Source organism: Coptis chinensis, chromosome 2 (assembly GCF_015680905.1).
Source record: "Coptis chinensis isolate HL-2020 chromosome 2, ASM1568090v1, whole genome shotgun sequence".
Classification (NCBI taxonomy): domain Eukaryota; kingdom Viridiplantae; phylum Streptophyta; class Magnoliopsida; order Ranunculales; family Ranunculaceae; genus Coptis; species Coptis chinensis.
In genome coordinates this window covers 592000-617259 of record NC_141457.1, presented here as the reverse complement: position 1 = coordinate 617259, position 25260 = coordinate 592000, and the positions used below count along the sequence as shown (strand labels likewise).

Sequence of the window (25260 nt, the reverse complement as noted above, 5' to 3'; positions counted from 1 at the left end):
GTTTGGTCACACTATCTAAACCGGACCGACCCGAACCCGACCCGATAATTTGGCCCTAAACCCGTTAAAAGGGTTAAAAAGCCCAAACCATATCCGACCGAACCCGAACCCAAAACCCGGTTATATAGGGTAAAATGCCCGACCAAAACCCGAACCCGAACCGCACCATAATTCCCAATAACTATATTTTCATTTATTATCTATTTATCTTCAACAAACTTTTAGTCTTTTGCTTTCATTACTATTTACTTTTTTGTCTTGAAGACAAATTACCTTTGACCGTACCACTACTACTCTTCTCTCTTCCTCCAACAACTCTCCAAGAACAAGACAACCCAATCACACGCTCACGACGAAAGAGATTGGTGGGTTTGATGGTCTTCTTAAGTTTGCATTCACTTCGAAAAATTTGAAGACCTCCTCAAATATCTCTTTCTAAATGTGGTCACCAAGGCCGAAAGCAAATCAACGAGTCGGATTCACACCACCACAAGAAATTGAAACTCCCAAAAAGCCATCAATCTTATTGTCAAATCAATGGTCGGTTCACACCACCACAAAGTCGAAACTCCCAAAAACCATCAATCTTATTGAGTTATTGTCTTTGGAATTGCTTGCTTTGCTTGGTCTACTTTTCTCTTCTTTTTGCTTTTCAAAAATGCAATCGCGTGTGTTTGAATCTTTGATGATTGTTGGTTGGCTTTTACGATGTTAAAGTTAAACAGATCAAATCCATAAAAGAAGATGGCTTTTGATTAATTAGATGAAAAAGAGGTTTTTTCCTGGAGATCTAATAACGGAAAATGGCGTTCTGGATGAAGAGATTTAATATTCTTTTATTTCATATATTTCGGGTTTTACCATACCAAAACCCGAACCCGAACCCGAATTTGCACCAAATATAGGGTTAGGGTAGGGTTTGGTCACATGTATCCAACAAATACCGAACCCGAACCCGACCATAAAAAGAATAGAATTAGGGGCCGAACCCGATACTCGCTCAAAACCGAAAAATCGGGTTCGGGCCGGGTCGGCTACCCGTTTGGACATCCCTAAATTCAAACTATAGATATGTGTTTCCTATTATAAGAGAAAGGGAAAAAAATGAATTTCTGGGCATCAAACTAGATTTAATTACATAAATATACAATGTACTTAGGTCCATTAAGAGATGTCCAAACGGGTACTCGACCCGGCCCGAACCTGATTTTTCGGGTTTTGAACGGGTATTAGGTTACCCAGGACCGGCCCTGTTCTTTGCGGGTTGGGTTTTGGTTTGGGTATTTGTTGGATACATGTAACCCTACCCTAACCAAACCCTACCCTAACCCTATATTTTGGGTATCCGTCGGGCTCGGGTTTGGGTTTTGGGTATGATAAAACCCGAAATATATGAAATAAAAGAATATTAGATCTCTTCATCAGGAACGTCATTTTCAGCTATAAGATCTCAAGATCTCAAGAAAAACCTCTTTTTCATCTAATTAATCAAAAGCCATCTTCTTTTATTGGATTTGATCTGTTTAACTTTAATATCGTAAAGCCACCCAATAGTCATCAAAGATTCAAAGCACACAGGATTGCATTTTTTGAAAAACAGAAGAAGACAAAAGTAAACCAAGCAAAGCAAGCAATTCCAAGACAATAACTCAATAAGATTGATGGCTTTTTGAGAGTTTCGGCTTCTTGTGGTGGTGTGAATCCGACCTGTTGATTTGCTCAGCCTTGGTGACCACATTTAGAAAGAGATATTTGACGAGGTGCTGCAAATTTTCTGAGTGAATACAAACTTAGCAGCACCATCAAACCCACCAATCTCTTCATCAGGAACGTGTGATCGGGTTGTCTTGTTCTTGGGGAGTTGTTGGAGGAAGAGGGAGAATAGTAGTAAGGGTACGATCAAAGGTAATTTGTCTTGAAGACCAAAAGTAAATAATAATGAGCAAAAGACCAAAATTTTGTTAAAAATAAATAGATAATAAATGAAAATAGAGCTATTGGGAATTATGGTTTGGTTCAGGTTCGGGTTTTGGTCGGGCATTTTTACCCTCTATAACCGGGTTTTGGGTTCGGGTTCGGTCTGAATATGATTTCGGGCTTTTTAACCCTTTTAACGGGTTTAGAGCCAAATTATCTGGTTGGGTTCGGGTCGGTCTGGGTTTAGATAGTAGTCATTGCCATTATCATCCGCATGAAAACAACTAGGAATTTCAAATGAAAATTATAGAAACATTTTCTAGGACAGCACATGAAAGAAAGGAAAGTAACTTCCCAATCCCCAAGAATGGTAATCCCCAAAGAAATAAAAATAACAAGAAAATCAAGCAAAGATTTTAAGAAAAAGTGAAAACAAAACATATCCAAATGCACCTAATGAAAATATACTCGGTCAGATGATGGTACCTAAAAACAGCATGTGTACTGCAAGCATAAACTTCCCTGGCTCCCTCTTTATGCAAGAGCTCTGCACCTTCTGCAATAGTCCCTGAAGAAATGAAAAAAATATAACATTTTTATTAAGAAACAACACAACAGGTAAGTATTTTAAAGATAACAATAGAGAGCATTATCAATCAATGACTCCCGGATGTATACACTAGACAATGAGTGGGTTGAACCCGTGTTGGATATACTTTATATCCATATTTGGATGAAACTTCCTCAGCTAATCCGAACTCAGATTATGGTGCAACCTGAATCCCAAAACCACAACTATCTTCGATTTCTTATACTTTTGGTTTATTTTATCTATTATAATAAAACACAATGGCAAAACAAAGGGTGGTCGGGATTGTCTGGTGATCTGAGTTAGATTGGGGCAGATGTGCGATCTAGAGCATTTTGAAACTCCTTTTCAATGCCATTTAAAAATATTACGCTTTGGGTTTGAGAAAAAATATCATACACCTAAACAAATTGAGAAATTTTAGGAGTTCATTAAACATAGGGGACGGGATTGCTTCATTTAATATCTAAATTAGTAAAACCATTAAATTACTGACATAAATTCATTTAAATCATAAAAACGTTCAAAAAGAGGTGGGCTGGGCTTTAGTAATAAAGTAAATGACAAATGGGTGTTTTAAATGGCGAGTCCTCTTTAAAGATTTGCTAAACCAACGCCCTTCTTCATCTTAAATGGCATTAACGCCTACCCATTTCTTACTCTCCCTTAAACCCCCTTTCCTCCCTTAAACCCTCCTTCCCAAACTCCACAAATTACATCTTAAAGTTCCCATCCGTTACTCCCTCATTCTTTCCCATCATGATAGATTTCCTTTTATGGTGCTTCTTCTCTAACTATAAAGTTCAATATTTTGGCTAGCTTCTTCCATAACAGCTACCGGTTCTATACTTCTATCTTTCACCCTTTTATGCTTTTGTTTATTTTTTGACAAATAGAATAAATATTACTTTATGGATACGATAGGATTTGTTGTTCAGAGCATTACATATTTTTTGCTTGTTTGCATTATTACTATATATTGTTATTAGTATATAATTACTCATTATAGTTTTGACAATTAACATTTTTGAAGTTTCGTTTGCTAATGGTTAACTGCCACTAATAGTTACGAATTTTCATGCCTACAGGATGAGTTGCTTTTAGTCTACGATTATCTTCTCAATGGACAATGGCGCATACGTTCTCTTTTACGTGGTATCACAAGAAAGATCTTGACATATGTGCAATCAATTTCCAATGATTTTTTTGCCCATCATAAGGTCGTTAGGTGTTTGATTTATTTTGATTTATCGTAGGTGTTTGAAATTGCACCGTCGGGTAAGCACTTAATTAATTCATGTTGACAATGACTTCACATTTCATTTCATATATAATTAATAGAAAAGTAAATTAGTTTGCAGCATTAATTGAACTACAAACAATAATTGCCCAACCATCAAAGATTGCACGCCTTCTTAACATTTACTCAAATATGTCAATGCATGCCTTTGGCAAGAATGTGAGAAATATATAACCTACCAAACCTTATAACCTAAAAAGAAAAAAAAGAAAGCATTCTATTCTGATTTGTGATGACGAATATCAATTAGAAGGAGAACAATTATAAGGAGGACCCAAAGGCAAGAATGTGATAAATATATAACCTACCAAACCTTATAACCAAAAAAGAAAAAAAGAAAGCATTCTATTCTGATTTGTGATGACGAATATCAATTAGAAGAAGAAACAATTATAAGGAGGACCCAACCACAACAAAAGAATGAATGAATATTAGGTATGTGCGTTTGCAATTGAGAAATTTGAAACCTTCATTTTTCCAATAGAATTACTTGGAAAGATCAAGGGGTGATTCATTCCCTAAGACTTGCTCTTTACATTGTATATATACTGTAATTTAATGGCGTTGGTTGTATCCGAATCAGATAGTATGTTGTGCTATCAGCTTTTGGTTTAAGTTAAATTTTGCTTACTCTGGTCATTGAGACACTGAATTAATTTTTTTTTAAACTTATTTAGAGAACTACCCTTGTTATGTATATACTTTGTGTGATTTATGAGGATGCATAAGAAATTGCAGAATACCTTTGGTATGAACCAAAAGTTTGCATGTACATGATTTTGATGGAATTTGGTGTTAATCTACTTCATGTTATGATGTTGTAGTTGTATGGATATATACCAAGACGGCACCGTAACAACCTTAAAGGACAGAACATAATATGTACGTGTGTTAATTAAATGCTTTTTAACAGCGCATCGTATGTGTCAAAGTGGAACATGTTGGACTATCCATGGTCTCTACTTATCTATTTCGTGAACTTGACCAAGTGGACAAAAGTATTAATTATGTGTCAAAGTTGTAACTCCTAAGGATTAGCAAAAAAAAAGGTAATTTCTAAAGAGATATGCTAGAATAATAATTCTCAAAGAATGTAGGATAGGTAACTCTTTGTGCAGTTGTAAGTCACCAATAATTTAGTCTATCATGTCACACTCCTGGAGTTGCAATGGTGGTTATCTTAAACATGTGTCGGAGAGGGATGGGGGGATTCAATGAGCAGCTGATCTGTAGGTCATACATGAAATACTAAAAGTTGTGCGTTTCATGTCCGAAATGTAAAAATATTGAAGGAATAGTATGCTATTCAAGATAATGACCAATGTGTTACTTTAGTTTTTTTTTTTTTTTTTGCTTGAAGTACATCTTAAGCAATGTTACCGTCAGCCAATGTCCGCTTATATGCACGCACCCAAATATCATTGTTTATATTTTTTATGGAGTCATTTTTCCTTCTTTCATCAAATCATTTTCACAACTTTATATAACTTTTGCAAAGTCGCGACGAGCCTCTCGAGCATGGCGCTTCTGTTGGAACAACCCCTGCAGAAGTATTCAAGAAGTGTAAGTACACCATTGGAATGCTCTCTGATCCATCTGTGTCTATCACGGTTAGTGAGAAATTATTTGTTTTCTACTTTTTGTCACATCATATCAAATGTTTTTGTACGTGTCACCAAGTTGCAACATTTGGAAGATTTGCAGGTGGTTTTTGACAAAGATGGTGTGCTTGAGCAAATAGGAGAGGGAAAATGCTACATTGACATTTCAACAGTTGATGCCGATACTTCATCAAAGATCAGTGAGGTAAGACTTGCATACCAATGGCAATCCTAATTTGGTCTGATTTTTTAAAGTCTTTAATTCTCAGATCTTCTATATTACACTATTATTCAACTTGCTCTTATATATTAATTTGAGGGTTAACGAGTATTACCCCCCATTAGATGAGCCAATTAGGATTTCCTCCCCACTAGATGGGAAATTAGGGCCTCCCCCCCTAAATACACACAAAAAGAAAGTCAAATTTCAATTCCACTATCAGTCGATCAATTCTACTGTCTTATTTATTATATTGTCTTATTTATTACATTATTAATTTATTTTGTCATTTTAATAAAACAAAATGGCATACTCAAGCCATTTTATTATAATAGATATAATAAAATGTGCATTCAATGGCACATTATTATAGGACTCCCAACAACTGATTTTTTTGACGTGATGGCTATTTAATTGCATATGACATTGTTATTTGGTTTAGTAACTAATGTGCTTATCTAACTTTATTTGCCCTAATTTTTGTGGGTTGTTGATTTGTTTAGATAGCTAGAAATGTTTAACATATCTATGTTACTTCGCCCAAGCTTCTTTACAGGAACACCAAAACGTTGAATGTCTGGTGTTGGTGGATTTTCAGGTACGACTTTGAAACCCCTTATTTATCTTTCATTAATATATTTTTCTATTAAAATTTTATTTGAACTATCATTTGGATGAGAAATTAGGTAGTTATTGGAATGCGGTTGTGATCCTTTTTGGATATTGGATGTTAAATTTCAAAATTTGGTCAGTTATTTCATCTCTAATAGTTGGTTATACACACTAAACAAATTTTGGTGTTGTTAAGTGCCTTGAGTATATTCAGAATAGGGGATCGTTAACTGAGCAATGATTGCGTTGCCAGGCCATGGTAAATCTCTCTCACTTCTCCTTTTTTGTTCTTTATTCTATGAAGAGTTTGCCAATAATAGATTTGTTTACTGCTCATTTGTGTGCGTGTACCATAGTCAAGGTCAAGGAGATTAAATGGGAGCCACCTAACCAACAGCAAATGACAATTCTGGCGTAGCAAGTTTAGAAGTGATATATAGAGATCGTGATTGCCATACTTCAGGTGCTATGCATGAATATTGGTATTAACACAAACTCTGTTCGTGGCTGAGTGTTTGGCGATTTTGAAGTGCATCGAGGAGCACGTCCTGAAAGGGTGCAGGAGACTATGGGTGGAATAAAACTCTGTGGCTACTGTGATGGCATATGGATTTTCAGGCTACTGTAGTTAGTTAAGCCTAAATGGTTAAAGTGTTATAGATTGCTAGAATTCTCTTTTCTGTCAAGTACTTGGTGTGAAGCCAACTTTACGGCTACCACGCTTCTTCATCTTCATTATTCTTCACCAATTTTGAGGAATTTCAATTCCTCAAACCAAATATAGCCTAAATGAATTTGAATAAATTCATCTTGACTTCTTATTGTTTAATAACGACTTGAAATTTGTTACAATATTTGCACATTTTTTTTCCCTTTTTATGCGCGGAGTTAATGGCGTACAAGACTTGCAAATGTATTCCATAGAAGAACTTGGTGATTTTGTTAAGTAGATTGCAGATGTGATGAAGAGTGGAATTCTAACCCAAAGAGGGGCAATAGCATGTCTTTGAAGGCGAGAGCATATCTTTGAAGGCAAGAAGCAATTTCTGCCCGCCGCTCTCTACACCAGTATATAATTCAGTTAGCCAGTCAGTTTTGTCAGACATTTGCTTCCAAGTTAAATTAATAGATCTTTTTTTGTGGCTAATGCAAGGTATTTATATGTAATGCTACACGTACAAAAGGAACTTAAATAGCTAAATGCCACCATGCACACCATGTTGTAAATAGAAATGGCATCACAACAGAAACAAAACATTTACTGCATATATATTTTTTTGCTTGGCAAGTTTAAATTATATTAAAAGGTCAACAACCTGCGCCCTTCTAAGGTTCAATCTAAATATGCACTATCTAGCTACTCCCATTCATAAAGGTTCTTTAGCCTTGATTAACATTTACTGCGTATTGAATGAAACACAATTGGAATAAACCATGCAACTTCAGTTCCATAATTTTATCAAACGAATTATGAAACCTACTGAAGTGGTTGCTAGAGAAGACAAGTCTATACTCATTACTTAATTCAATAATCTAAGAACAACCAGCGGAACACGTACGCCTTGGTAGTTCATGTTCGTTCTATCCTTGGGGATCCGAAGTTTAGGTGTCGCTCGGGATCTCAGGTGATCTCTTTGGAGCTTTAATCATTGATTTAATGCACATTTATACCTATTCCATACTAAATATACCAAATTAATCAATATTTACCAAATTAATAAATATTTGTGGACCTGGGCTGTGAAACGCCCCAAATTTGCTACGCGAAATTGCACCGTCTCTGCTCGCCTCTCTCCTCCTTCATTCCCACCTTCCAAGCTCTCAAAGAAACGGAAGCAGTTAAAATCAAAACAGAAAATGACTATCCTCAACCCTGAGTTAAATGTTAGTCATTCAAATTACCACATGCAAACGTTTTATTGCTCGAGCCAACTTTTGACTACCAAAGAGACAAGAACCACTTAAGCAGTTCTTTTTCTTAATAAGTACTTCAAATCCCATTTTCATTGCTACGGTTGTTATTTTTTTAAATTAAAAAATTTTAAATGAAAATGTTTTTTGACCCTTGGGGATTTAATATAAATTTGCACTATAAATTTCCGTTACCATTTGGTTATTAGGGTTTTTCTGCCAAAGCAAAACGGCTAGATACTTTGTCACTTCTGCTGCATCTACTACTTCATTAACTTCTTAAACTATCCATTCTCCTTAAATCTTTCATTCCAAATTATCTTATAACTTCTTCCCTCCTTTCCATTTGGTATAAATTCCCTTTAAATTGTTTGCTGGAACCTTTTAGAAAAAACTTTAAAAGGTACGAAATAACATACCCCTATCTGTATTTCTTTAGTGGAATGTTCATATTATATTTAACATCTTTATCATCTAGTTAAGAAATTATGTTTACCTACTTTATTAACGTATTTTCTCAGTGTTTGTTTAAGATTTTTGGTCAAATAAGCTAGGTGTTTGAACCGTCAGTGATCGACTTTAGTCAGGCATCTCTTCTCCGTCTCTAACCAGCAAAGTCTCAGGTAAGTTTTATATTACAGATTACTTATTACGTATCCCATGGCCTTCTTCGTCGGCCACGCTTGAAGAAATGAAGTTTTGCTTTGTTTCTTACTGTTTTCCTTTATGTTGATCGATGTTGTTAGTCCATTTTTTCCCATGTCCAATAATGATTGTCGTCGTGAAACTTTGATCCAGTAAACGAATCCGGTGTTAGTCCAGTGTTGCGAAATATCTATAGAAAATGACAATATGGTAGTTGATGCCACTTTCGTTGAAATTTGATTGATCCAATTTGCTTGACCACTAGGAAGATTTTTTTTTTTTAGTAATGAGCAAGCACTGAGACAGAGAAAAGTCTCTGCGGCGTTATGTTTCTGCGAAGTATCTGCTATTATGTTTCTACCATTATTTTGGTTAAGGAAAAAGCCATTCTACCTATTGTAATGCTACACTAATCAATATTATTCTCAATAGGAAAGAACTTACCTTTCCTGATATTATGACCGAAAAATTGACTCAGTAAGTATTGCATAGTTGCGGTTCATTAATGTTATTATGCAGTCTTATGTTGACCAGTGTTAGGCCTTGAATCCTATATGATATCACCCACGTAAAAACTCCACGCATATTTTTCCGTCTTCCTTTGATACCTTCACAATTTCTATTCCAAGCCCATGATCAATATCCATAGTTGCTTCAGATTGATCGAAAAAAGTGTATTTAATCATTTCTTATTTCACATTAATGAGAATATCTAATTTTATGGGTTAGGCTTTACAGTATATCTCACAAACCTCAAAATCTTAGCCTGGAATGAATCTTTTCAGTGGTAATGTATCATCTATATCTTTAGAAAATATTACGGTGTGACATAAATATTTGGTCTCAATTTCTAAAGATTTAAGCAGTTTACGCTTGCATTCTATATTTCTTTACTTCAGTTCATAACATGCTCATTCGGGATTTCTCACTCCACTCAGAAGCTTTATATGCATTCAACGTTTAGTATAGTCGTTTAGTGATATTGGAATATTGGTGTCACAACTGCTGCCCTGATCTTTCTGTGTGTCTCACCCATTAAGGTCTTTTTAGTATTTCTTTGAATTTGCACAAGAGTTAATTAGGAAAGAGTCCTGGAGCATGGTCTTCAAACTAAATGGGTCGAAGTTGAACTAATACGTACTGAGCATGTTTTAAGACATAGCTGCTTATAAAACAAATGCCATTTTTGTTGCTAAAAAACCCCGTTAAAAGCTATATGTTTATATTTAACCAAGTATTAAATTGGTATCTCTAATTTATGTTAAAAAAAAAACTACATAATTGATGACCCTCCTAATGATCATGATTCTACCACTGGCAAGTGAAGAAGCATCTTTCTTGAAAGTGGAGTAATATATACTTCAGCAACAACATGTTAAAATACCTAATTGAAGTAGTTTAGTTTTCCATCTTTTCTAATTGTTGTTTTCCCAATTCATGTTCTTTGTTTGTTTGTTCTAATTTAGATTGGTCCCTTATAGGATGAGCTTTGTTTCACGAGCTCTTACATAAAAGTTGTGAATGGGCCACAAAACATGCTTTGCTACGCCTTCCAACTGTTATGTTATTAGAAGTAGCGTAACAGAGTTAGTACAAGAGCTTCCTAATCTTTATAATGATGCATTCTACTATACTTAAGACCCTTTAGAGTAACTGTTTTTCCTATTCTTGAAACTTTTACAATACCAAGACCAAGTTTACAAACTGTCAGCCACACTAACGAATACTTGCCAATAGTCACTCAGTTTTTCAAGCAAATGAGGAGGTGAATAAGTGCACGTACTTCCTCATCATATAATTTTTTGTTCTTATACTCTTTTACTAATATGCAGCTTTTAATTCAGAGAAAAACAATTGTAGATCAATTTAATTTCATAGAATTCATTTTTCTACTATATTTGTTTTTTTAACCATTAGTGTAAATCAAGAAATTCAATGAATGGGGGACATGTGTACGGTAGATATCGTTTTGAAACCCCTTTGAGGCTAATTCTCATTGACACCGTTGAGATTTATTTAATGAATTAAATGTTTTGTAAATGAATTATTACATTTGGAATCCTAATAGTTATCTTTAATTTATTGTATCTCTTTAATCTTGACCTCCTAGCAAACTCCCTATTAGCCCCAAGATCCTCCTCTATCTTTTCAGTTCATGTTAGGCCCTATTAGAGTAAAAGTTAAGTAAAAAAAAAAATTACAAGTATATTCGTTGTAGTTGGGTACCTTATGCTTACTCAACTTGCCAATTGTTGTGAGGTTTTATTGCACCTTGGTTCATTACAATTTTTGGTCCCTGATGTAGGTTAGAGACGCTTTTTTTTTTTATTTTTCCCATGAATATAGGATTGTGAATATCAAAAAGACAATGCTTACTACTTGTTCACCGTGTAATATATATTTAAACTACATATACATTTCCTATGCTTTCAAATGATATTGAGTTGTAGATTGCAATTTTTTTAGACATCAGGTTGTTAAGGCAAGGTCGGATTAGGTTGAGATTTTGTTAGTGGGTAGACAAGTGTATGGTGGATATTGAAACACCATTGTGGAGTCGAGCGCATTAAAACCAACATTATGGTGGTTTTCCATTTTTTCACTTTGTTCCTCCTGGGTTTAATGTTTTAAATTTACGTTATGACTCTTATAAGTGCACGCCATGTTTACATCTTCGGATGTGTTTACCCGAAAGCGATAGATCTTTCTTCACTCTCTCGCAAGTACGACTTCTTTTCTTTATTGAAATAAAAAAAGACTATTGATTTATATCATATAATATGTGAAAATTTTAGGTTTGATTATTGATTTAATGACGTCATATATTTAAACTGTTGCTAATTTTGCACTCTTTTTTATCAGATTTTGTAGGTAGGTACTGTTTTTTTTAATAGAGAAAAGAAGAAGGATGATTTCCAGTGAACATGTTGCAAATTTGGCTCTTGCAGGTATCTATAATTTATCTTCTTTAGTAAATCATGGTTTCATTATGTAATGATGATTTACTGTTGATTGGTGTAAAATTTGTGGGGAATTTTAATAGATTGTTCTGTTGAGGGGTTTTATGGGATGTGAGTAATTCATTTTCTTGTAACTGTTATGTTTTTTGGGGTTGTATCGAGTGTGTGTAAAGTTTGAGATAATAATTGTAGTTTACAAGAATGCGTAACATACCGATTGTTGAATTGTTTTGTGAAGTTACTAATTACGAAAGGAGAGAAATTATGAATCTCATACGATAAATTTTTACAGGTTTGATGTTAGCACCTTTGGTTGTAAAGGTCAATCCGAATCTGAATGTGATTTTGATAGCATGCCTGACAGTGTATGTTGGTTGTTATCGATCAGTCAAACCAACACCTCCTACCGTCTGCACAGTTGTTAGCACAAGCATGTTCTACAGTTGTGATCTGACAATGTATCAGTATTTTTTTTTCATCGATCTGAGTTTTACGCGTTTTGATCATGCAGGAGACGATGTCAAATGAGCATGCTATGCGCTTCCCTTTGATTGGGAGTGCAATGCTGTTGTCACTGTTTTTGTCAAAAGATTTGGTTAATGCTGTACTCACGTGTTACTTCTTTGTACTTGGGATCTTAGCACTTTCATAAGTTTTTTTCCCTTTTTCTTATTTTTATTAAGGTTATTGATATACTAATCCGAAATTGTCTTTGTCTAACTTTTTTATTTTGTTATGAACAGTGCAACATTATTACCTGCAATTAGGCGTTTTCTTCCAACAAATTGGAACGATAACATAATAGAGGCAATGCCATGTTACGTTGCAAAGAGAAAAAGAAAACTCGGAGGTATGATCTTTCTCAGTCATTTAATTCTCTTCCTTTGCATGTTTTAGGTAAATGATTCTCTGAATCGAATAACCAATTGAGAGTATTGAACAGATTTTATAAGCACATTTGATATGAATCAAGAAAGGCCACGGCTGATACTAGGAAGCGGGTGAACGGACGGTTTGTCAAGGAAAGTGAAAGTCAAGGTGCTGATGAGTAGATGAATTGGATTGGGAATGAGCATTTACGAATGTCAATGTATGCTTAATAACTATGTGAAATCCCAAGAGGTAAGTTGATGTAATGTTGCTCACGTGTCGGCCATCTCAGTTTGGGAATAATGATGGCTGACCCTTCTATATGGTGCCATTATTCCCTAATGTTGTATTAGTCTCTGAATATGCCTAAAATATGAAATGGTAAGCATCTGTACATAGTCTTTATTTCATCTGTTTCGAGAGATTTATATGTCAAGCAGTGAAGCCAATCTAGGCCAGGCCATTGTAAATTCATTAGATCTTCATCTTTTTTATGACTACTCTAACTCCATTTTTGCCTTGGCAAATCAGTAAATCTTTGTTTTCGGGTGATTCTGTACTCCGTCAAAATTGCCAAGAGCCTCAGCAACTAAAGTTAAATACTTACATAGTTACATGGATGAAAACCCGCCCACCGTGTTCAACCCCGACTCATGAGATCAAAGGAAGTAACGAAAATATAGGTTATTATGGAATTGGCAAACTATGTAAAGATGATGTGATTCCTTTTCTTCTCAAGGTTTTTTTATGTTCTCCGGGTTTACTTAAAGGATTCAATATTCAAGAAAAACAGGTTGCTCGTGCCCAAGTACAAAAAAAACACCAACATACATTTATTTTTGTCAACGTCAAATTCTATATGATTTTTTTTTCATGATCTGACCGCAACTAAATATAATTTCCATTGTTTTTGAACGTTGCCTTTAGCTTGGTGTTGATATGTTTTTTTACTTAAAGACACCTTCGCACCGAAGGCGCCCGTATCTGTGCCGTACGGCACGGGCAAACCCTAGTATAACACAAAATGTTGCACAATGTAGCAACTACCACAAGCATGTTAAACTTTTTTTTTCTTAAATAAGGTGCATTGTAACTCAAATGTGTCGTTCAAATATGTAGTTTCTTTCCTTCACTAAAGTTGAAAAAGTTTGTAGTTGATTGCTTCATGCCTTCACGTCTATTTTGTGTTTTGACATTAGCACTCAAGTTGAAAAAGTGTTACGTGCATTAGAAAGAATGAAGTAATAATCCTTAATACCGAACTCTGGTATACCACATTCGGAATTCAAATGTAAATGAAGTCGACGTCCTCAATTACACGGTGGCTTGGGGAAGCAAAATTAGGAAATGACCCCGAGAATTCAAAAGAAATACTCAGTCATTGTTCTTAAATCAAATCATGCGAAGAAGGTTATAAAGCTGAGAACTCAATTTACAAAAGTTTACAAGCCGATCAAGTTCATTATTCATAATAAGAGCTTATTCAATGGCTATGTCAGATATCCAATTGCCTTATTTTTGGTCTGTAAAAAAATTATTGTTTTACTGCATAATTACTTGAATGCAAAAAACTAATGTAGTGTTTTTCCTATAATCCTTGGAGTATCTAACTTCATAATACAAATTATAATAAATGAGATATATTTGAAATACCAAGTTATAAATTATGATTTTCATATAACTGGACTTACTAAGAAGAAACAAAACATCTCAAAAAAATTCATGGAGTTCACAATTGGATTTTATGTGATATCCCGTCACAATGTGATTGTCTGTCGCTATATTATTTCTAGTGCAACAACGCTTCCAAACTGCAACATGCTATCATACTATCAATTTTCAAATATTTAAAATGATTGCTTATTATTCACCACATATGTTTTGAGTCATTAAGAACAATCTTTTGCAACAAATGGCACGCATCAATTACCAGGTTACATCTTATTTGTTTAATTTGATGTCATATGCTCATTGCCAAATTTTGGATCAAACTATTTGTCGTTCTTTATATTAATAATCAAGTAAATGCTATGGATATTTATCTACTCATAGATAACTCAATTATTAATACGTACATGAAAACGATCCCCGTTCGTTGAACGGGCTCAAAAACTAGTGTAAGCAAATAATTGTACCTATTCAAATTACATGTAGCCCGAACCCACTGCTATGTGAAAGTATCAAGAAGCGCCATGATCAAAAGTGTGAAAACACCAGATGGTTATAAATAACCCGAACACAACACATAGATATATATAGAAGTTCCCGATTAACTGAACATAATAGATAGAAACTAAAATAGAAAATATTAATTCTAGGCGGAAGCATCTCATGCATGATTTGTGGTTTTCAACTAATTAGTAGAACATGTCCCAAATTCCCCACATGCACGGTCAGATTTCCCTGCAACAAATTCCACTGAATCAGAAACTCAAGTGATCAGAAGTATACTTCAAAATCATCAAAGACAGAAAATTTTATGCACTTTGAAGCATAATATACTAGTGATTATCAAAGTTGGGAAATAATAGAATTACTACACAGGGACAGTATTACTAGTGGTTAAAGGGGGGAAAAGAAACCCAAAGCCACAATAGAACCCTCCACTTCTAAAAAGATCCTTTTATGGAGAGGAGCAAGAAAGGAGAATGCTTTAGAAGACTAAAAAGGATTTACTAGAGTCGAGTAGTTTTGATTTAATCCGTCGGTGGACCTTTAATTGAATCAAATGGCCATGATCTGTTAGATTTATTGGAGACTTCAACTGTGTTTCTATTATAAAGAAGAAAGGAGCAGGCCGCCTAACCAACTCACAGTAAAGAATTTCATCACAACGCTATGAACGCTACCCTAGTAGAAGTTCCAAATCGTGGGACTTGGGCTGACCTGGTGTAATGAGCACTAACCAGATAGGTGGGGGTAGATTAGCTTCAAAAATTGACAGAGCATTATCAACATTAGGAACACGAAGAATGGAAATATGGAATATAAAATTTACTAATCGGAAGTAAAAAAATTCCAGCAAGTGCTCCTTCCAGATTCAACACTTGTTGGGCATCAGATCCAACTTTCTTAGACGTGGTGAAAACAATTGGCAAAAGGAACTTGGAGCTCCTGCATAGGTTATGTTAATGAAACAGATACAAAGGATACTAAGGCAAGACCTTAACTTTTGGAGAAGGGATCTATGGCAATATCGAGAAGGCACTCTTGTTGAAGATCTCATTAAAGCTACGAATAATGTTGATGAAGATCCGGATAACAATGCACTGGTAACAACTGTTCTTCAGAAAGAACTAGACTTGAATAAGGCTCTAACTACTTCCATGTAAACAAATAACTACTGAGGAGAGCTGGGAAGACAGAGGTGAGAGAACCACTAACTACTTCCATGAACAAAATGAAGCAAGGATTATTTCTACTTACAGAAGTGCACACCAAGGGTGGGAGTGTTCTTAATTATGAAGATGCCATTCAAGACCACATTCTTCAGTTTTATTAGAAGAGAATCCAATTTCAACAGGTCTAAACTTGTATCCCAAAGCTACTTTTCTACTGATGAAAAAAATTCAAACAACGGTATTTGAATTAAACCATGAAAGCTCACCAGGGCTTGATGGATTTATGCGGTATTCTTTCCGCATTGCTGGAATATTGTAAGTACTGATGTATGTTTTTTCATATCAGTCTTACTTTATCAAATCCTAATGTACCTACTATCTTTAATTCTATAACTTTGAATCACTTTCGCCCAAGAAAAAAATATTCTCATAATTCTTGTAATAAAACAATGAGCTAGGATATCATAGCCGGGATATCATAATTCTCATAAAAAATATTCTCGTAAAAAATATTCTCATAATTCCCTGGGATATCATAGCCGGGATATCCTCATAGGGATGAGCTACTGATGCCGTTAGATTTACTCTTATCCCGAGACTTCATTAACTGACCAAAACAGATGGCAAAGTGACGAAAATGTACATGCTTGTGTGCTTGTCTTCTTCCCAAGTTAACCTCTCTCTAATTCTCTTTAACATCAATCAAAATTGCTAGCATAAGATCTACTCATCCATACCCACATATACTTCGAATATTACCAAGTTAGACTGTATAATTGAAATATATGTTTCATTAATTTGAAGAAATTAATCACTGCTAGAGTCCTAGATCCCTGTCAAACAGTCGATATGTAATGTCAACTCCAAATCAGCAACCCACCAATCTGCTTTCTCTTCTTCCAAATGAGAGCAAGTGACCAACCACTCAACTAACCAAACCGATCATATGTTACCTGTAGCTTCATTGCACTTCCCAATTTTGATTTCTCTCTCTCTAATTTTGATTGATGTTAACATGGTAATTCACGTTGATACTTACTTCTCTAGCCTAAAGTTCTTGATACTTATAAAAAGCTTCCTTGGGATTCCATAATCTATGCGAATCATAGTTTTGTTTTAATAAGAATTGGAAAAGGAAAAAGAAACAAAAAACAAAAAACAAAAAACCAAAACCAAAAAGGATTCCACTAGCGAGGTATGCGAAGAGCAAAAGACGAATTAGAGGACGACCAAATTTTTTTTTTTTTTTTGCTTTTGCTCATCAGTTTTTCTCTATATTTTCTACCCTTTTTTTCTGTCAGTTCTTTTTTTTTACTTTTTTTAGTTGTATGATAAATGTTGAGATTTGTGGATCTACCAGTCAGAGTAGCTCGTCCCTATGAGGATATCCCTAGGATAGCCGCGCTCTAAAACAATTATTAAAAACCAATCTCATAAGTTATCACACAGATGAAAACACACAAAAGAATCAATCAAGCTAAAGATAAAGACTCTAATAATCTTAAGCAGTTCAGAACTTACCTAATCTAGAAGCCTCAGCTACTGCCAAATTCGCAATTTTTCCTTCTGTTTTCTTCACCCAAGAGTCAACCATATCACGCAAAATGTTAAATTTTTCCTCGGCACTTATCTTCTTGCCTTTCTTTCCTTTTTTTTTGATAGATTCTTTCATGCATTTCTCGGCATATGTACAAATAGCGGTAACATCTTCCACCGGGCAAACAAGAATATCAAATGCTTTCTTGACGTTCTTATAAACCACTATCCCCTCCATCAAAGACCAATCTTCACACTTGAGAATTTTCTTCAAAAACGCATGGAGTGTTGTTAGCAAAGCGAAATTATACTGAGCAACGATTAATGTATAACAACTTGGATCTCTTTTACATAATTGTATCAGTATCTCCTTGCGCTTTGCTAACAACTCCTCATCATTAAGCTCAAAATAAGTCAGTCGTGGGAAATAATCATCACCTGTCATAAAAAAAACTCAGAATTATAAAAAAAAATACCACTACTAAATGAAACCAACAGAAGACGATATCACATAAAACTGGAACATAGAAAGGTTCAAGTGGAGTGTAGATGTGTCCAACTAGTTATTGCATTAAGTACTAGATTAAGAAGAAAATCCTACTAAGACTGCTAGATCGGAAAGGACATCCAACAGAAACTTGGCTGATCCAATATTAAGAAAAACCAACAATATCAGTTTAGACTTTAGAGTAATGCTTATATATTATCAACTTGCAAATGGTTCTCGAAAAGTAATACCCATTAGATATTGGTTGAGTTTCAGATGTTTCTTGAAACCCAAAATGATATATGAGCTATATCGTGGTAACTTGATACTGGTAATTAAATTTTATATTACATGATTATATTGTATAATCTCACAACTACATGGCTGACATTTAATCTAGTTCGGTTCGATTACAATTGGCTTGAACACATTTTGTTTTTTCTTAAAAGGTTTTGAATTAGATTGGATGCAAGTATTCTGGACTGATCCACTGGCAGAGCCTATAACAACAAACTACAGACAGAAGCTCCATTTTATTTTCAACATGGAGAATGCAACAAACATATGCTCATGCAGACTCACAAACGCATTACACAGCGCACATTTTATTACTAAAAAACCTCCATATAATAGGCCCGGTGTCATAAAGCCATGCGGCACCGTCAATCACCCAGTATATCACTAGGTTAAAAGATCCAGCAATCACCCAGTATATCACTGGCAAGTTCATTATACCAGTGAAGTGAAAATTATAACTGCATTAGTCTTTCTTTCTTTTCTTTTGGAAACGTACATGTTGAAAGCAATTTCCGGATTGCGTTATATAGGTGAAGGCATGGTCATGCAACATACTACACACATTACACGTTGATGCAGACAAAAATATTTTTCACAAGAAGTATATAAAGTATATTGTAGTAACAAAGGTAGGTCACAATTCAATATGAATTAATCAACTAGAACGAGAATTTACTTACCAGGAAAAAAATTCATAAGTGAAGGGAAGAAAAATACATAATCTGGAAATCCATCATCCCATTCGGGGAGGTCATACGCAACACTTGCTATAATACACAGGAAAAAGAAGCAATTGTGTATACATTGGAAAAATTGAAGACATAAAATATACAACTAGTAGAAATTTGAGTACCTGAGGAAGAATCCGAATCACCTAGATATGGAAATAAAAAATAAAAAAAGTCGAGGGAATTAACGAATAAAAGTGATTACTTGAGGAAGAAAAGAAGTGATTACTTGAGGAGTAAGTCAAGTAGTCAAGACTTGAGGAAGACGGGTCATCTCGATTATCTGGATCTGGACATGGTGAGAGAAAAAAATATAAATAAATAAAAGGAAATGGACTTTTGGTGGAAAAGAAAATAAATAAACCTCTGTGAGCAATTTGGTCTGCGATCTCCCTCAAGTGAGCTTCGTCACGAATTTCCACTGCGATCATCTTCAATTTCCTTCTTTTCTTTCCTACTTGTTCTAGGGTTTAATCAACAAACATCTTATGGATAGCCGCTGTTAAATGTGTTGGGCTGGATTTTAAAACTTTTGGGCTTTAATTATTACAAGCCCAAATAATAGTTGTTTTTTTTAGAAGCACATGATATCTATCACGTCTCTCTATAGTCTATATGGGTCCGCCGTCCGCCTGTTTCCAAAACTGGCCGGTGCAAATTTAGAAAAGTTTGCGTGGAAACTTTTGTTAAGCAAAATTTTGCATAATAAAGTTTTCCCCAACTTTCCAGGTGCTTGGTTCGCTCTTTGTGCAATTTTTTTTTATCGTATTCAAAACGTTGAAAATAAATTGATAAGAGGAGCTCAGTAAGCTCACACAGGAGAAATTTTAATTTCTACCCAAATAAAATCAGCCACATAAAGAGCTTGCACAGTCGACATATGAGCAGCAGTTACTCCTAATATCAACTTAACAAAACAGGGTTGTTTCCTCACTTTCTTGACTCGCGGCTGGAATTCAATCTAAGGGTGGATAAATCAACGGTTGGGACGAGTGCCATGATGGCAGTGTAAATTAATTAGGTCATTAATTCTGAAATTAAACAAAAAAACCCTTCGTTTCTCCAGACTTAAACCACAATTGGAAGACTTGGAGACCGTGTTTTGTGGGATTAGAAAACCTTTTGGTTCTCTTCGTTCTCTCTCCCTCTACAACTTCATCTAACAAAAAAAAAACACTTTTCTCCTTGGCCAATACAATCGCAATGCCTTCTTGGGTTCCACACCATTCATCAAAAGGGTACAATGAATTTATACATCTTTTTTGAAGAAATTAATTATATCATTTTCTTATAATTTTTTTTTTTCTCTTAATGTACAGAAAGAATTGGGTGGTCTCTTCTTTCTCTTCAATTTCGTTTCACATTCAAAGATGTTCATTTATGGCACCGACCCAATCTCAATGCCCACCTTCAGTTCTCATTTTCATTTCTCATCGTTGAAGAATTCGATTCCAATTTCTTCCAGGTATATTGTTTTTTTTTTCGATTATTTTAAGTTTTAATCTAATTTCGATTATTTGTTTTTTCTATGTTTTGGTACTAATGCGTTTTTTTTTTTGCTCTACGTAACTTTTTTTTTGGGTATGCGTTGTTTTGTTGTTACTGCCATTTACATTTAGAATGTATTGGAAATTGTTATTGATTTGCACTAACTCATTAGCACCTTAAATTATGTTGTTAGGGAAGAGGAGCACATACCCTTCTCTTCTACCGTAGCTTAGTCCGCTGGGTGTCATCATTGTGAATATAGGAGTTATGCAATGGTAGAGATTTCAATCAGTAGCTGTCTTGATAGCTCTTTCACAAATGCTATCTTGGTAGCTCTTTTACAAACATGATAGATTTCAGCGTGGTGATTGATTGGCTATATATAGTCATACATGTCATTTTTAAGTACTTAATCCAGACTTTTACCCAAAGTTGTATACAATGTAATGGTACCTAATCCAGACTTTTATCCGAAAGCATAAACAACAACAAACAAATATCATAATCAATAATTCAATGATCAATTTATCCGACTCCAAAACATTAATTGCCTGTTTTCATATTACATCGATAAATTCATGACAGAGAGAAGAACTTTTAACACTTACAGTCATAAACCAAAACACGATTTTGGATTTGATGACGAAAGACTGCTGGAGAGTTTAGAGAGCATGAGAGATGAGAGGGAGATTACACTTGCACTTGGGTTGAGAGTTGAGACAGCATGAACAGATGGGAAGAGAGTTTAGATTAGTTCAGGAGATGAGGAGCTGCCTGCTTCGAGAGAGAGATATCCACCCTACTACATTTACTACATTCCTTACTTCCCCTATAAATATTTAGCCTAGAATGTAACTATTTTTTATTTATGAATCAGAAAAATCCGAAAGCAAAGAAGTTTCGCAATGAAGGTTGTCCTGAGTACGAAAAGTTTGCTTTGATATTTGGAGAAACAGTGGTTGTTGATGAACATCTCCAAGGTGTAAGCAACCAAGATATGGAGGATATTACTTCTACGGATAGGGAGGACACATCTAATAATATTGCATCGGGCCTTCTCACAATGAGCAAATGAGAAGGATGTCCACTGATAATGCACCAAGGGTTCATGAGCAAGACCAAAACCAAGTTAAACCATGAGTCTAATTAATAGTAGAAGTAGAGACAACTGCTTTGGATCTGATGTCCAAGATTGTTGAGTTTAATTTGAAGCTTCTCAAGCTAGAGCATCTTTAACAAATCAATACACGATATCAAAGTGTACACGATATTACCATTTTCTTTATCAATTACCATTTTCTTTAATATTACCATTTTCAATTAATAATCCTTTTAAAGTTTAGTGTTTGTTAGAATATATATATATATATATATATATATATATATATATATATATATATATATATATATATATATATATATATATATATATATATATATATATATTAGCGGAAGGTTGTGCACAGGTGGTGCAACATGAACTAGTTCACAGTTATTGTTGACGAGCTGAGGATGATTTAGCCATAACTTGGATTGACTGGAACAAGGCTGCGGTTATTTTGGTAGGTAGGAATTGAATTGCTTGGAAACTGATGCTGACCTTGTTGGTACTGCGTATTATTCCCTTGACGGTATGGAGTATAATTGGTAGATGGTCTAATAGGCGGATTGGCAAAACCTGGAGGAGCCATCTGTTGTGTATTTGGTTGCCAAGCGAAATTCGGGTTCTGTCTCTAAAGTGCATTAGGGATGTTGAAAGCGCAAACTTCTTCAGAGGGTTGTGAAATGGAATCATATAGCAGGGGACAATAAACATCAGGATGGTCAGGACTTAGGCAAAGAAGACATGGGGAAGTGTTAATGTTCATGACTTGTTTTGGTTTTTGATCATTCACTTGAACTGCGAGAGCATCTACCTTCTTTGTCAGGGATTCGATCAGGGTTTTTAATTCTAGATCGGGTTTTACCTCAAACATAGATGTAGCTTTGGGAACAGTGTCCTGAGATTTTCTGGAAGAATCAGTGTTACCCCAATGGGTACCTCTCGTCGTTGCTTGCTTATCAAGAAAGTTGTATGCCTCAGTAGCTCCTTTGTCCATGAAACAACCGCCGTTCATGATATCAAGTGTTTCTTTTTGGTGTTCGGAAAGTCTGTTAAAGAATGAACGAACGAGGACAGCGGTGTCGAGCTGATGATGGGGTCATTCTAAAAGAAGATCAGTAAATCGACTCCATGCTTCCATAAAGGATTCGTGAGGATGTCAGCGAAAGAATTTGATCTTCTGAAACATTTCAGTAGTTTTCTTTTGAGTGTAGAATTTGATCATGAATGATTGCACAAGTTTAGCCCATGTGCCGAGAGATTGTGGCGTTTGACCTGCTAGCCAAACTGAAGCTTTATTAGCTAAGGTAAAAGGAAACAGCCTTAGCAAGACTTGTTCGTTGGAGACGGATGGATGTTGGAATGTGGTGGCTACTTGTCAATCCTACGAAGGTGATTGCCGCGGTTTCTCATGGTCGCCTAAACCATGATAAACATGTAACAATCCAAAAACGTTATGGATTCAAAAATCACCTTCAATATCCTCGAGTTTGATGCGGGAAGAAGAAGTCATTCCTATAAGGCAAGATAGAAGTCCGAAAGGGGCATCTCACCAGTGGAGTATCGTCGGCCCCCTAGCTAATGGAGTTAATGGCGACAAAAGGATTTTGATTATTTTATTAACGATGAAGAACTTTTCTCGAGGTGAAAACTTATGCAATTGCCTATCGTATTTTCTCCATAAGTATGTTCAAATTCCTTACTATGACCAGACCTTAATCTTATGTAAGCACAAAGTTGAAATTTAAGGCACAAAAGGAACTTATCTGTATATGAATTTTATCATTTAGATAAGTATTAGAAGTGAACAATGTAGGCCTACGCTGCTGCTAATGTAGCAGTGAAGCGAGGAATATGTGTGCATAAATCAACATCCAGGTCACATGAGAAATATGAGGGAGGTTTTTCGTGCAAGCACGTTCCTTAATTAGAGAACCCCAATCTTTCAAGTTTCCTAGACACCAATGGAATATGCTTATTATTATTATTTTTTAAGTGAAAATTTTATTGGTAATGATAACGAGGTTTACAAATGATTAGGACAAGCATGCAATAAGTTGCACTGCAAGTCCTTTCTGAATGACAAATCCTATCCTCTTGAATACATACTAGTTACACCTAGTTGTTATTATTACGTTACTGTCTATAACTTTCTGCAATCTCTTAAGGAGCTCAACAGACTGTTGTGCCAAGAAACCAAAAGTGTCAAAACTGAACAGAATGAAACAATGCTGGTTAGCCTTACAAGCATCCTTGTGTTTCTCAATCTTCCCCGTCACTTGCTTCTATTAGTCAGCTTCTCCAACCTCAAAGACTCCATTCCCAAGCCCTACCAACGGAGAGGCTCCAGTTTACATCAACACATGCATGCTTCCCTTTCATACCAACTGTAGATCAATACATCCGCAGGCGAAGTGTCGATCTTCCTTCATTCGGATCGGTGAGAAATTGACAAGAGCCCCCTTCTTCTTCACCCACCACCAAAATCCAAAATGCATCGCATAAAATGTCTCTGACATGATCATGTCAGTATTTTAAACCTGGAAAATGTCGACAATGTGTTGCATGGTCCCCAAAAGCATCCAATCTACTCTTTTTGAAAATAGGGTATAAACCACCGTCAGAGTACAAAGGAATCATGAGACAGTACCGAAGAATAGAATGATACTCCACTGGCGACATACGCTGTCCAAGTCCCTCCATTGCAATAACAAGTAGAAAGAGAGGTATTGTCACCGTTAGCATACACCATACGGTTGACAGCGTGCAAAATCACCTCTGCTACACCAAAAACACCCACCCCATACTGGAAATCCTGTAAGTACCCAACCACATCTCTGGAAACTCCTTTCATTGCAATCTAATATATGAGATGGTGCCAAAACCATGCCCACAGCTATAGGATGAATATTATTATCCAGCTTAAGAAGTGGAGTAAGCGGAGCACTCGTTATGAATTCTGCTAACGGTTGTGGACATCGCCCTTGTAACCAATTATTCACCACAGGGGTCAATGCATCTAGCAAAATAGATGATATAGCTGCTGCAGCACCACTCATGGCATCCAACAAGTGCTGAGCTAGAAAACCATCACGGCCACAAGAAATACCTTTCAGAAATGACCTAATGCATGACAATAGGGTGTCTCTCTCTACCAATAAAGGGGCTCGGCAAAAGGAGTTGGTCTCACAGGTGGTTGTCGCATTGGGTGCTCCTCCTCTAATGCTTGAATAGTCTCCGCCAAGTTAGGGGCAACCCCTGATGATGACAATACTTTTACCACTGCAGTAAAATACCCATCAGCAACTTTCTGTAAGCATCGACGCACATTCTAAGTTGAAACAGATCTCTGGGGTGGCTAGATTGAAGGAGGCACTACTGCAGACTCTAAGAGGCGAAATAGTCCATTAGGCTCATTCTATATCGTCAAAGCATGGATAATCTGTTTTTGCTAAAGGTTTTTCCTATTACTAGACCGACGTTCCTAACGATTCTGTGGTTGGAAAACTTGTAGAGTGTAGCACGGAAGAAGGAGAAGATGAACCCATGACATAACTGAACTAGGATTAGCCGTAATATCCCAGAGAGTAGACTTCAAAGCACCAGAAAAAGCCAAACGACAAGCATGTGGTACACTTTTCACAGTGCGAAAGGGT

At 35.6% G+C, this 25260-nt stretch overlaps 1 protein-coding gene and 1 long non-coding RNA gene across 4 annotated transcripts; one reads left to right on the top strand and one right to left on the bottom strand.

Moving 5' to 3' along the window:
• Positions 1-11483: 11483 nt before the first annotated feature.
• Positions 11484-12338, top strand: LOC147514254 (uncharacterized). The gene is made up of 4 exons (XR_015213174.1): positions 11484-11518; positions 11658-11743; positions 12048-12163; positions 12267-12338. It is a non-coding gene; the product is annotated as an uncharacterized LOC147514254 (long non-coding RNA).
• Positions 12339-14604: 2266 nt separating this feature from the next.
• LOC147514253 (uncharacterized) lies at positions 14605-19894 on the bottom strand. Of its 3 annotated transcripts, XM_086581977.1 has the most exons (6): positions 19379-19535; positions 19244-19303; positions 19140-19160; positions 18967-19053; positions 17488-17940; positions 14605-15028 (listed from the first exon to the last, which is right to left on the bottom strand). In XM_086581977.1, the coding sequence occupies exons 1-6, from the start codon at positions 19443-19445 to the stop codon at positions 14979-14981; spliced, it is 738 nt and encodes a 245-aa protein (XP_086438103.1). In that variant the 5' UTR covers positions 19446-19535; the 3' UTR covers positions 14605-14978. The 3 variants fall into 3 exon arrangements, with proteins under 3 accessions (XP_086438103.1, XP_086438094.1, XP_086438113.1); XM_086581968.1 differs by lacking the exon at positions 19140-19160 and having other exon boundaries at positions 19220-19303; positions 19379-19894; XM_086581987.1 differs by lacking the exon at positions 19140-19160.
• Positions 19895-25260: the final 5366 nt, after the last annotated feature.